Below are 13448 nucleotides of genomic sequence, written 5' to 3'. Positions count from 1 at the left end.
TCCTGCACTCTTCTGGTTAAAATATGCAGTAATGAATTGTGCTTTCATGAGCTGCTTTGTATTGAAGATAGACGTGGGACTCAGACAAACTCAGAGATAGGAAATGAAGATAATTTTAATATACACTAACCCAGGAGTCATAGATACATTGTTTGGGAAAGTCAAACTTCAGAACTTTGTGAGCCTGACTGCAGAGCCTTTCAGACACATTTATACATGAATGGACAAAATCCCTTCTCTTACAGGTTAAATTCCTCTTGGGGTTATCAATATTGAGCTACCTACCCACTGCTGTTAATAAAAAGGAAACTTGTCTCTCTGGAAATACCTATCTGGCGTCTTCAGACACAATCTATTCTAGGTTTAAAGAGGAGACCCCTGGTCTTTCTACCTTCATTCCTAAGGCGAGCTCAGTCTCTGGCATCAGATTCTTTGGGGGTGAATTTTGTTCTAGAGAAGTCCAGGGGGGAGAAATAAGAGGTGGGAGGGAGGGAGTCCAGTTCAGGGAAAAGCATTCTAAGAAGGGGAGAGGAGGAAATGGATTGGCCCTAGCCTGGGGGTCTCTCCGCGGTTTCCTCTGGCAGCCCAGGGTATGACTCAGGGAGTCAGTGTGAACAAAGAGTGGTCGGTACAGGAGGACAGGGGTCAGGACAAACTCCTAGTGCCCGGGCTTGGCTTTCAGGCCACGAGGGCGGTGTCTGGAGTGAGGAAGCCAAGCGCTGGAGATTCCCGGTCTCCCCGAGTTTCACTTCTCCTTTTCACAACCTGTGCCAGTTCCTCTGTCTGGACAACATGAGGGGATGCCAGTTCTCTCTCCCATTGTGTATCCGGTTTCTGCAGTAGCCAATCAGTGTCTCCTCCGTTCCCGGTTATAAGCTCCCCATGGACCCATTGGAACTCAGTCTTCAGTCGATCATGGTGATAGTTTCCCAGATCCTTCTCTTCTTGCTCTCGGGGCCTCTGGCCCTGACCCAGACCGGAGCGGGTGAGTACGGGGTCGGGAGGGAAACAGCCTCTGTGGAGGGAGGAGGAGGGGACCACGTGGTCGGGACGCAGGACCCTCGGGGATGCTGCCCCCTCCCAGACCCCCTCTCCCGTCCCCTCCCCTCCCTCTCCCCTCACTTTGTCCCGGCCCTGCTTTTCCCGCTGCCCCTTCTCGGTCCACCACCGTTCATGCCTCACCCCTCCTCCCCTTCCCGCGCCCATCGACCCCGGACCCGGGCCCGCGCGGGGAGGGAGGGGTCGGTGGTCTCAGCCGCTCCCCGCCCCCAGGCTCCCACTCCCTGAGGTATTTCTACACCACCGTGTCCCGGCCCGGCCGCGGGGAGCCCCGCTTCATCGCCGTCGGCTACGTGGACGACACGGAGTTCATGCGGTTCGACAGCGACGCCGCGAAGCCGAGGGCGGAGCCGCGGGCGCCGTGGATGGAGCAGGAGGGGCCGGAGTATTGGGACCGGGAGACACAGAGAGTCCAGGGCCACGCACAGGCTTTGCGAGTGGGCCTGCGGAACGTGCGCGGCTACTACAACCAGAGCGACGCCGGTGAGGGAGTGACGCCGGGCCCGGGTCGCAGGTCACGGGTCCCCTCGTCCCCAGGGCAGCGTCGCCCGGAGCCTCTGGGCCCGAACCTCACTCCGATGCCGCGGGACCCTCCAGGTCCTTTGACCTTGCAACAGCCTCGGGGATTCGATTCAGTTTAGACCCAAAAAGAATTTGACCAATCGCCGCCGGCCTGGGGTTGGGGGCGGTGCTGACGGTGGGGGCGGTGCTGGCGGTGGGGGCGGTGCTGGCGGCGGGGGCGGTGCTGACGGCGGGGGCGGGGCTGGTAGCGGGGGCGGGGCTGACTGCGGGGGCGGGGTCAGGGTCTCACACCTTCCAGAAGATATATGGCTGTGAAGTAGGTCCCGACGGGCTCTTCCTCCGCGGGTACGCTCAGTTTGCCTACGACGGCGCCGACTACATCACCCTGAGCCAGGACCTGAGCTCCTGGACCGCGGCGGACACGACCGCTCAGATCACGCAGCACAACTGGGAGGCTGGCAAGTTTGCAGATCAGGTCAAGGCCTACTTGGAGGGTGCGTGTGTGGAGGGGCTCCACAGATGCCTGGGGAACGGGAAGGAGTCTCTGCAGCGTGCAGGTACGTGGACTTGTGGGGCGACTCCCACGTCTCCCCTTGGCTTAGGCTGTTCCTCCAACAGGCCTCCCATAGGAACGGACACCTGAATACCTCCTCCCATGCTCCCAAGGGTCTGAGAGAGGGAGGAGTCAGCCCCTGTTAGTACAATCTGTACTAGAGAGTGACTCACCCACAGACCATACATTTCTTTCAGGGAGAATTAAGCGATCCAGCCTCTCTAGGGATAGTGGGGGAAATGATTCCTGAAATAACTGATCAGCAGTTTCTTTGACTCTGGCAGTGGCCTTGGTAACCCCCAGGGACTTGTTTTCAGCCCTTGTTCTCTGCTCCAAACCCGACTTCTTTGGAGGTCTGACTCCAGCTTTTTTGAGTTTCTTGGTCACCACCCAAGGCAGGGCCAGAACCCCCTGTTCTCCTCAGACGTGGAACCTGTTATACTGGGCAGTCGCACCTAGATTCTAGAACTTTCCAAGGAATCAAGTATTCCAGACCCCTGAGTCCAAACTAGTGTCCGAGTTTTACACTTCCTCATTCCACCCAAATGTTCTGTTCAATCTCAGCACGGTCACATGAGCCCTGCTCCCGTGGCCCATGGAACATAATGCAGAGTTTCTGAATTTTCTGACCTTTCTCCTCAGATCCCCCAAAGGCACATGTGACCAACCACCCCATCTCTGACCATGAGGTCATGCTGAGATGCTGGGCCCTGGGCTTCTACCCGGCTGAGATCACACTGACCTGGCAGCGAGATGGAGAGGACCAGACCCAGGACATGGAGCTTGTGGAGACTAGGCCTGCAGGCGACGGGACCTTCCAAAAGTGGGTGGCCATGGTGGTGCCCCCTGGAGAGGAGCAGAGATATACGTGTCGTGTGCAGCATGAGGGGCTGCCTAAGCCCCTCACCTTGAGATGGGGTAAAAGGGGGCGAGGATGGAGCCTTTTCTCAGGGAAAACATGAGCCTTTCTGGAGACCTCCAGCAGGGTCAGGGCTGAGACTGGTGGGTGAGGGCCCTTCACCTTCTCTTCTCTTCCAGAGCCACCCCCTCAGTCCACCATCCCCGTCATGGGAATAGTTGCTGGCCTGGTGCTCTTTGGAGCACTGGTTGTTGGAGCTGTGGTGGCTGCAGTTGTGATCTTGAGGAAGAGGAGCTCAGGTGGAGATGGGGTGGGGTCTGAGTTTTCTTATTACACTTGAGGATTTCAATCCCCAGCTAGGAGTCTGCCCATGTTCTGCCTCGTTATTGGGAAATATCATCCACACACACATGCTTACCCATCTGGGGCCCTCTGTAAACACATAAATCACATGTGTAGTAGATGAAGGTAAATTTTTCACCTTAGATGTTTCTGGTGATGGGGACCTGATGCCCATAGTCACAGATTAGAGGGGAAAACCCCTGCTGAGGACAGACCTCTAGGAGGGTGGGTGGTCCAGTCCCCACATATCTCCTTTCGTTTTAATTCCTTGTTCTGTCCTGAGTCTGAAATCACAGTTCTGGAAACTTGCCTGGGGTCCATGACTAGTGGGTTCCTCTAGGACCTCATGGTCCTGGCTCTTCCCTGGTCTCTCACAGGATGTTTTCTTCCCACAGGTGGAAAGAGAAGGAGCTCCATGCAGACTGCAAGTAAGTGAGGGATGTGGGCTGATCCTGAGACCCTTGGAAGAGTGTAGATGGGATCCCGTGGGAGAGCCCCCCACCTCAAATTTCCTCCTTTAGTCTCATGTCCTCCTGTGGGCTCTGACCAGATAATGTTTTTGTTCTTCTCGAGATGGCGACAGTGCCCAGGGCTCTAATATATCTCTCATGGCTTCTAAAGGTGAGACCCTGAGGGCCAGACATGGGGAAAGGTTTGGGGCAGAGGGGACAAGACTTCATTATGGGGATACTTTGGAACTGGATATTTTGATCTTTGGTGGGCTGTTCAGAGTGTCAACACTTAGAGTGACTGACCTGAATTTGTTCATGATTCCTTTCTTCCTTAGCTTAAGACCACTGCCTTGTGTGGGACTGACTGACTGATGCAAGATTTGTTCACACCCGCTTTGTGATTTAGGACTTCTCTTACTGCAACTGTTGTTTGAATGTACCTGTGTTCCTGTCAGGATGTGGTGGGACTAACTCACCCCTGCCCACCTGGACACCCTCCCCACACTGACCTGTGTTCTTTCCCCTGGATCTGCATTTCCTGTTCCAGCAGAGACAGGGCCAGAATGTCTCCATCCCAGTCATAACTTCTCTTGCTCTGAGCTGCAAGTTGTCACTTACGTATTGAAAACAAGAATCTGGGAATGATCTTTTTTTGTCAAATTTTTGCCATGAAGTAGGGTTGATGGGTTAATTAAGGAGATGATGAGACTTAAAATCTCCTAGAGGAAATAAATGGAGACCTGAGAACCATCCAGAATCCTTTGTTTGCATTGCTGAGTCTGTGATAGGCAGGGATGGAAGAAGGCTGTGGAGGAGCTGAACACGAATGGGGCCTGTGTTCAGGACAGCCTGGATTTTGACATGGTCACTCCTTGGTCGAGTCATCTTCACTGCTGCGTTGTTCTTGTCTCCTCAGTAGGACCTGTGATCACAGGGACTCAGGCATTGCCCAGGCCCTGTCCTGTCTTCAGAGCTTGGGCGGTGTTATGGATTGAGCTATATCGCCCAAGACACATGTTGGAAATTCCAACCTCTATGTCTCTTGGTTATAATCCCATTTGGGAATGGATTGTCTTTGTTATGTTAAAGATTAGTGTAGCTTATATTTTGAGTTCATTGTTTTTCAAACATAAAAGAGATTAAAGAAGCAAGGGAGAGAAGTAGAGATGGCAGAAGAGAGATGCCAAGCCACCTGAGCTTCACCCAGGAGTAGAAGCTTAAAGAGAGAAGGACCTTCCTCCAGAGCCCACAGACAAAGCCTTCCCTTAGAGCCGGCACCTTGATTTCAGACTTCTAGCCTTCTAACCTGGGAAAATAAATTTCTCTTTGTTAAAGCCATCCACTTGTGGTTTTTCTGTTATAGCAATGCTAGATAACTAAGACAGGCAGTGAGGGCTTCGTGTGCTGGATTAGGCCTAGCCTGACCCTCAGACCCCAAGGTTTGTGTTTTTATTTTTTGTGTCTTTGTTTTTGTGGAGGGTATGCCTCTTCTTGTTTCGTGCACGACTTCTGGTCTCATTCTCCTCTGGGTATCCCCATCTGACAGCAGCAGAATTCGTTTTTCCTTTCAGTGTCCCCACAAGGCCCAGGGCAGCCCCTGCACACAGGAGTCTCTGTGGTATGGAGAAATGAACTCTCAGACTTGTTTTGGTCTTTTCCTCATGGGGTTGTTTCCTGGATTATTCTTTCTACTTTTCCCCCAATATTTTTAAGGAATAAGTTCTGGAATTAGAAAGGAGGCATCCAACAGTTTTCTTGTTTTAGTTAAATTTCTGTTATGTTTCCATCTTCCACTTGCCTACCCTCTCTCCCTGCCCTTAGGTCTATAATCCTAGTGCCGACCAGTCCAACCTTGTGGGTTTATAAAGCAGAATCTAATTTAAGTTCACCATTGTTTGTAAAATAGCGTCCATAACCCCTAGGATCATTCTTGTCTGGTCTGCAGAGGGAAATGAGACTGTGTGCTGGAGTGGAGAGGAGGGAAGAGAGGGAGACAGGGAGCAGAGAGCAGCATATACAGGAAAGGAGAGTCAACGTTAGTCAGTGTGAGTGGACTTGCTGCAGGTGCCACAAAACAGCATTTGTCCTGAGGCTACATTAGGAAGACACCGTCTCTAGGATAGGAAGGTGCACTACCCCACAGTGATCATTCTGCTGATAGCTGTTGAGTGCCAGATACACTGTATTTGCATCTGGGCAACATCAGTGAACTAAAAACACAAGAAATTGGTAGCCTTGTGGAGCATGTGTTCTAGTGGGGAGAGACACTATAAGCATAGTCAATAAGACAGGTGTTCATTTTAGAAAGTGGGAAGTGCAATGGGGAAGCTGAATGTGGGCGTGAGAGGAGAAGGCAGACGACTTTTGTAACTTAGGTGGTCGGAATGTATGTCATTGAGAAGTGGCCTTTGAGGAAAGACTTGAAGGACATGAGGGAATTATTCATGAGGATGTCTGGGGAAGTTCTTCCAGGCACGGGAATATCCAGTGCAAAGACACTAGGGCAGGAACGTGCCTGTGTTCTGGAAGCACTGAGGATAGTAGGGCTGGAATGGGGAGTAACTGAGATGACATCAGAGGTATGGTCAGATCATGTGGGGCCTTCAGGATCTCAAGGTATTTTCCCCCTTAGAGTGAGGTGAAGAGTTACAAGACAATTTTGAGCAGAAGAGAGATATGGTAGGTCTCCGTTTAAAAGGATCACCCTAGCTTCTGTGCTGAGAATAGAATCAAGAGGTGGAGGATGGACAAGGCAGTAGGAAAACACTAGGATATCCAGGCAATTTTCTAGCTAGAGATGTTGGTGGTTTTGCCTGTGAGCAGTGAAAATAGTGGAAAGTGATTGGATTCTTGATATATTTTGAACTTGAACGTTGCAAGATTTGCTAATGGATTAAAATTGGGGTATGAGAGAAAAAGTGGAGTCAAGGAGGACACCAAATATTTTAGACTGTGCAAATAGAAAGATGGAGCTGCCATCAGCAGAGGTGGAAAAGAGGAGGGGGTATCACAAGTATTCGGTTTAGGAAGTGTTTCATTTGAGATGTTTATTAAAAATGCAAGTGAGGTTGTCTGACTGGCAGTTGGATATATGAGTGATATTTAGGAAAAATGTCTGGGCTGAAGAAATGGATTTGGGAGGTGTTATGGTTTGAACCGCATACCCCCCCCCGAAACGTGTGTCAACTTGGCTAGTCCATGAATCCCAGTATTATGTGATTTTCTACCATTTTGTCATCAGGTATGGTTTTCCTATGTGTTGCAAATCCTGGCTTCTATGATGTTATCGAGGCAGGATTAGAGGTAGTTATTCAATGAGCAGGACTCAGTCTACAAGATTAGGTCGTGTTTTCAGCCAACCTCTTTTGAAATGTGAAAGAGAGAAGTGAGCAGAGAGACATGGGGACCTCATTCCACCAAGGAACAAGAGTCAGGAGAATAGCATGTCCTTTGTAACCAGGGTCCCAGCGCTGAGAAGATCCTCGATCAGGCGAGACTCACGACAAGGACTTTCCCCCAGAACTGACACAGACAGAAAGACTCCTGGGATCTGGCACCCTGAATTCGGACTTTTATAGACTGTGAGAGAATAAATTTCTGTTTGTTAAAGCCATCCACATGCGGTATTTCTCTTATAGCAGCACTAGATGACTAGGACAGATATCTATTAGAAATGTAAATGACGTTTTCCAATTGGCAGTTGGATATATGAGTGATATTTAGAAGAAATATTTAGTAAAGTGTATATAAATTTAAAAAAATATAAAAAAAAAAGCTTGTAAGTGGCCAACTAAGATACTCCACTGCTCTCACCCCATCTGGAGCAAGGGATAATGAAGAAAATCAAAGACAGAAGGGAAAGATTAGCGGAAATGACTGATGGACCAAAAGTACTACAGTTTCCACCAGACTGAGTCCAGCACAACTAGATGGTGCTCAGCTATCACCACCAACTGCTCTGACAGGGATCACAATAGAGGGTCCTAGATAGAGCTGGAGAAACACGTAGAACAAAATTCTAACTCTCTCTCTCTCACACACACACACGCGCACACACACACACACACACACACCCAGAAAAAACAAAAACAAAGCAGACTTACTGGTCTGACAGAGACTGAAGAAACCCTGAGAGTATGGTCCCTGGATACTCTTTTAGCTCAGTAATGAAGTCTGATTCACCCTTCAGCCAAAGATCAGACAGGCCCAGAAAACAAAATGAGACTAAAGGGGCACACCAGCCCAGGGGCAAGGGCTACAAGGCAGGAGGGGAAATGAAAGCTGGTAATAGGGAACCCAAGTTTGAGAAGGGGAGAATGTTGACTTGTTGTGGGGTTGGTAACCAATGTCTCAAAACAATATGTGTTCTAATTGTCTAATGAGAAGCTAGATTGTTCTGTAAACCTTCATCTAAAGTACAATTAAAATAAAGAAGTGACTAAGACTGTGAGTCCCAAACTTTACTGTGCACAGGAATCACCTGGAAATGTTTTAAGGTTCTGATGGTCTGGAGATGAGCATGAAATTCTACATTTATAACACGATCTCTGTTGGCGCTGTTGCTGCTGGTCTTCGGATCACATTTTTTGTAGCAAGAGCATAGGCCAGGATTCCCACATGGCTATGCATTAGTCTCAGCTGTAGGGCTTGTTAAATAAGTGATTCCTGGACCGTGGGACCAACATTCTGAGGCTGTGTTTCCAGGGAGAGGACTATTTTGTAATAAGCCCTGCAAGCACTTCTGCTGCTCGGCCAGAATTGAAGCCACTGATGTCAGTGATTAGAGTAGTGATCATGGTGGTGAGGGGTCTTCAAACAACATTTAAAAGTTGTTTTTTAGATGAATGTAGTCCCTGTCAAGATTACAACAGCCTTCTTTGCAGAAATGGAAGAGTCAATCCTCCAATATCTATGGAAGGGCAAGGGACCTCAAATATCTAAAGCAATCTTGAAGAAGAAGAATCAAGTAGGAAAACTCACACTTTCTGATTTCAAAACGTACTATAAAGCTACAGTAATCAAAATAACCTGGTACTGGTGTAATAGCAGATATATAGACCAATGGAATAGAATTGAGTGAGCAGAGATAAATCCATACATCTATGGTCGTATGATTTTTGTGAAGGGTGCTAAATCCATTCATGGAGAAAGAAGAGTCTCTTCAATAAACAGAGCTGGGAAAATTGGATAACCACATACAGAAGAACGAATCAGGCTCTATGCCTAACACCATACATAAAATCCAATTCAAAATGGATTAAAGACTTAAGTGTGAAAATGAAAACCATAAAATTTGTAGAAGACAGGTACACCTATGTTCATTGCAGCACTATTCACAATAGCAAAAAAATGGAAACAACCTGAGTGCCCATCAATGGATGAATGGATAAAGAAATTGTAATACATACATACAGTGGAATACTATCCAGCCATGAAGAATAATGATGAGTACTCAAAACATAATGTGGAGAAGTCCGGAGGATATTGTGCTGAGTGAAATAAGTCACTCACAAAAGGACAAATATTGCATGATCTCACTTTTAAAAAGCCAAAAATAAGTATACTTGCAGAGTGTAATATTCATTGGTGGTTACCAGATGCTATTGATTGAATTGTGTTCCCCGAAAATGTGTGTCAATTTGGTTAGGCTGTGATTCCCAGTGTTGCGTGGTTGTCCATGGTTTTGTGATCTGATATGATTATCCTCTGTGTTGTAAATCCTATGATGTCAATGAGGCAGGATGAGAGGCAGTTATGTTAACAAGGCAGGACTCAATCTACAGGATTAGGTTGTCTCTTGAGTTAATCTCTTTTGAGATATAAAAGAAAGAAGCCAGCAGAGAGACAGTGGGACATCCTACCATAAAGAAAGTAGCGTCAGGAGCAAACATGTCCTTTGGATGCAGGGTCCCTGTGCTGAGATGCTCCTAGACCAGGGGAAGATTGATGACAAGGAACTTCCCCCAGAATCCGCAGAAGGAAAATCCTTGCCTTGGAGCAAACACCCTGAATTTGGACTTCTGGCCTTCTAGACTGTGAAAGAATAAATGTCTGTTTTTTAAATCCATCCACTTGTGGTATTTCTTTTGTAGTAGCACTTAGATAACTAAGACATCTGGAGTAGAGCATGAGGTTCTATACTTGTAACAAGGTTCATGCTGATGCTGCTGGTCTTCAGATTGCTCTTCTAGTAGCAAGAATGTAGACCAGGAATTCCCAACGTGGATGTGTATCAGCCTCAAGAGTAGGTTTGTTAAGTAAGCAATTCCTGGGTCCTGTGCCCAATATGGAGTCCTGGTTGTGCAGTGGTTAAAATCTTGGCTGCTAACCAAAAGGTCTGCAATTCGATCCACCAGCTGCTGCTTGGAAACTCTTTGGGGCAGTTCCACTCTGCTCTGTAGGGTAGAAATTGACTTGATGGCAATGGGTTTGTTTTATTTTCGTTTTGAGTTTCCACTATGGGGCCCTGGTGGCCCAGTAATTAAGAGCTGGGCTGCTAACCAAAAGGTTGGCAGTTCTAGGCCACCAACCTCTCCTTGGAAACCCTATAGGGCAGTTCTAGTCTGTCCTGTAGGGTCACTATGAGTTGGAATCTACTTGATGACAGTGGCTTTTTTTTTTCAAAGGTTCCCAGTTTTCTGCAAGGTCCAGGAAAAGGTCTGCGTAGGTAGTAAAAAGGCCAATAAGCACTCCTGGTACACTAGCTGGGAATCAAGCCTGGGTCTCCTGCATGGAAGGTAAGAACTCTACCACTGAACAACCAATGCCTCTCTGAAGTCTTATAGACATGTGTTTTTTAACCTTAGTAAGAGAGAAAGATGAGTCCCTGGGAGGTGCAGATGGTTAAGCATTTGACTACTAGCTGAAAGGTTGGAGGTTTGAACCCACCCAGAGGAGCCTCAGAAGACAGGCCTGGAGATATGCTTCCAACAGATCACAGCCTTGGAAATTCTATGGACCAGTTCTACTCTGTATACATGGGGTCGCCATGAGTGGGAATTGTCTCATGAGTGGGAATGGACGGCAACTAACACCACCACCACCACCACCACCCAGAATATGTAAAGAACTTTTACAATTCATCAATAGAAAGGTAATAAGATAAATAACCCAATTAGAAAAAAATGTGCAAAGAATTTGAATAAATATTTTCCTGAAGAAGATGCACATTTCTTCAAAGAAGACACACGATAAGCACGTGAAAAGTTGCTTAACATCCTTAGGCATTAGCGAAATGCAAATGAAAACCACAAGGAGAAAGGACTTCACTACCCCTGAGGTGACTAAAAGAAAAAAAGAAAATAACAAGCCTGGGCAAAGAGGTGGAGAAATTGGACCCTCGTACATTTGTGGTGGGAATATAAAATGGTGCAACTGCTATAGAAAACAGTTTGGCAGTTCTACAAGATAAACAGAATTACCATATGACCCAGCAGTGTCGCTCCTAAGTACATACACTGAAGGATGGGAAACATACGTTTGCACAAAAACTTGAACAAAAAAGTTCATGAATGTTCAGAACGTGATTTTTCATAGTAACCAAAAAGTGAAAACAACCGAAATGCCCGTCAACTGAAGAGTGGATAAGAAAATATGGTACATCCATACAGTGGAATGTTACGTAAGAAGAAGAAAGTATTGGTACATGCTATAACATGGATAACATGGATGAACCTTGAAAACGTTATACTAAGTGAATGAAAGTCCCTATATAATAGGTGTTCAATTTGAAAATGACTCCATTTATATGAAACGCTCAGAATAGGCAGATTCACGCAGACAGAAAACAGCATGTGAAGTAAAGAAAGCAGATTAGTGTTTGCCAGGGGATGGGAGGAAGTGGGGAATTGGGAATGACTGCTAACAGATCCGAGTTTCTTTTTGGGGTGATAGAAATTTTCTGGAATTTGATAGGGGTGGTTGTTGCACAATGTTGGTGAATATACTAAAAATCCACTACACTGTACACATTAAAACGGTGAATTTTATGTTGCGTGAATGTCATGTCAGTTAAAAATCACAAAAAAACATATATCGGCTATAGAAGACCTGACTAATACCCATAACCCATTGTATCTCTGTGTGCCTGCCTGCCTGCCCACCCACCTGGCCGCTTGCCTATATCTAACCCCGCACCAAAAATCAAATACACAATTTTCTGAAGTACAACTAGTAGGTTTTAAATAATTACAAGTAATAGCCTATAAATGAAATCTCAGTACATTTCAAAGATATTTCACACAGACAGCATTCTATAAGTTCAGTGCATTACATAAACATTGACAGTAATGCCCTCACCGAATAATTCATAAAGAAATTTGTAGAAGGACATTCCCCCAAATTCAGAGTTTAAAAAACTGAAAATGACAAAACAGTTAATAGTCACAATGATGAAAAATGCTCGCACAGGGTGTGTTTCTGCCCTTGCAGGCCTTGTACTCCTGGTTGTGGAGACGTCCTTTCTCCTCCTTGCTGCTCTCAGACCTTTTTCCCTCCCTCCTCCCTAATGTCCCCAACTGTGAATCTTCTGTCATTAGGTTATAGCCCCTCCTCCTGTCGTTGTAGCTCTCACCTATGGACCTTGAACCATTCCCCACATTTCTTGACTGTTGTAATATTTTTTATTGAGGTGCAAATATATACAACAAGACATACGCGGATCCAACAATTTCTACAGGTATAATTCGGTGATGTTGATTTCATTCTTCAAATTGTGAAACCATTCTCGCTATCCTTTTGCAAATTATTCCACCACCATCAACATGAACTCAGAGCCCCTAAGCAAAAACTCCCTCTCTTCCCCTCCCTCTGGGGAAGCCCACAAAAGCCATTAATTCTGACTCAAAGGACAGAGTAGATCTACCCCATAGGGCTTCCAAGGAGTGGATGATAGATTAGAACTGCTGATCTATTGGTTAGCAGGTGAGCTCTTAACCACTGTGCCACCAGGGCTCCACCACAGGGGAAGAGGGCATGAAAACGCAGGACAAGAGGGGAGGCTTATGTTCATCTTCAAGAAGTCCTCCTGTGGCACTAATAATTTTTGAATTCTATATACTATTTCATACATGTGAGATCATACAGTATTTGTCCTTTTTGTGACTGACTTAATGCACTCACCATTTTCCTTTATGGCTGAGTAATAGTCCATGGTATGTATATGCCACATTTTGTTTATTCATTCATCCGTTGATGGACATTTCCTTTGTTTCCACCTTTCGGCTCTTGTGACCCCCATGTTTCTTGACTCTTCTAGCTCCTGGCTCAGGGTCACTGGAACATCTCTATCTCTGCCCCTGTCCTCAGGCAACTAGAGGAGGCTAAAGATAAACACACAGACACGTGACTGCTCTCCATGACCCAGACCTCAGGGGTGCCCACACTGTTGCTCAGCGGTCTCCTGTGCTTGCAGAATTCACTCAGTCTCCTGCCATCCTAGGTGACTACTGCACACCCCTCCTTCCCCATTCTTATTTTGGCGAATGACCTCGCTTCGTACTTTACCAAGAAGACTGAACACATCAGAAGACAACTTTTACAGATGGCCAGCACCATCTACTCATGTCCTTGCATTTGAACCGCAGGATGGACGTCCAGTCTGTCATCACTGGTCAGCTGTCCCTGCTCCCAGCAGAGCCCGTCCCTCTGCTGGTGCCCTAGA

At 46.9% G+C, this 13448-nt stretch overlaps 1 protein-coding gene across 8 annotated transcripts; it reads left to right on the top strand.

Moving 5' to 3' along the window:
- Positions 1-773: 773 nt before the first annotated feature.
- Positions 774-9289, top strand: LOC100666034 (patr class I histocompatibility antigen, A-5 alpha chain-like). 8 transcript variants are annotated; one of them, XM_064283250.1, is made up of 8 exons: positions 774-985; positions 1273-1542; positions 1863-2138; positions 2777-3052; positions 3173-3303; positions 3731-3763; positions 3909-3956; positions 4123-9289. In XM_064283250.1, the coding sequence occupies exons 1-8, from the start codon at positions 883-885 to the stop codon at positions 4153-4155; spliced, it is 1170 nt and encodes a 389-aa protein (XP_064139320.1). In that variant the 5' UTR covers positions 774-882; the 3' UTR covers positions 4156-9289. The 8 variants fall into 8 exon arrangements, with proteins under 8 accessions (XP_064139320.1, XP_064139341.1, XP_064139358.1 ...); XM_064283271.1 differs by having other exon boundaries at positions 775-985; positions 3173-3292; XM_064283288.1 differs by having other exon boundaries at positions 905-985; positions 1385-1542.
- Positions 9290-13448: the final 4159 nt, after the last annotated feature.

This window comes from Loxodonta africana, chromosome 1 (assembly GCF_030014295.1).
Source record: "Loxodonta africana isolate mLoxAfr1 chromosome 1, mLoxAfr1.hap2, whole genome shotgun sequence".
Classification (NCBI taxonomy): domain Eukaryota; kingdom Metazoa; phylum Chordata; class Mammalia; order Proboscidea; family Elephantidae; genus Loxodonta; species Loxodonta africana.
Note: the sequence above shows the minus strand (reverse complement) of the source record. Positions and strands in the feature narration are given on the sequence as shown.

Coding starts and splice junctions, on each gene's coding strand:
- LOC100666034 (XM_064283226.1), top strand. CDS start 1,068: ATGCTGCCCCCTCCCAGACCCCCTCTCCCGTCCCCTCCCCTCCCTCTC. Junction 3,053..3,172: donor GCCCCTCACCTTGAGATGGG/GTAAAAGGGGGC, acceptor CTTCTCTTCCAG/AGCCACCCCCTCAGTCCACC. Junction 3,304..3,730: donor GGAGCTCAGGTGGAGATGGG/GTGGGGTCTGAG, acceptor TTCTTCCCACAG/GTGGAAAGAGAAGGAGCTCC.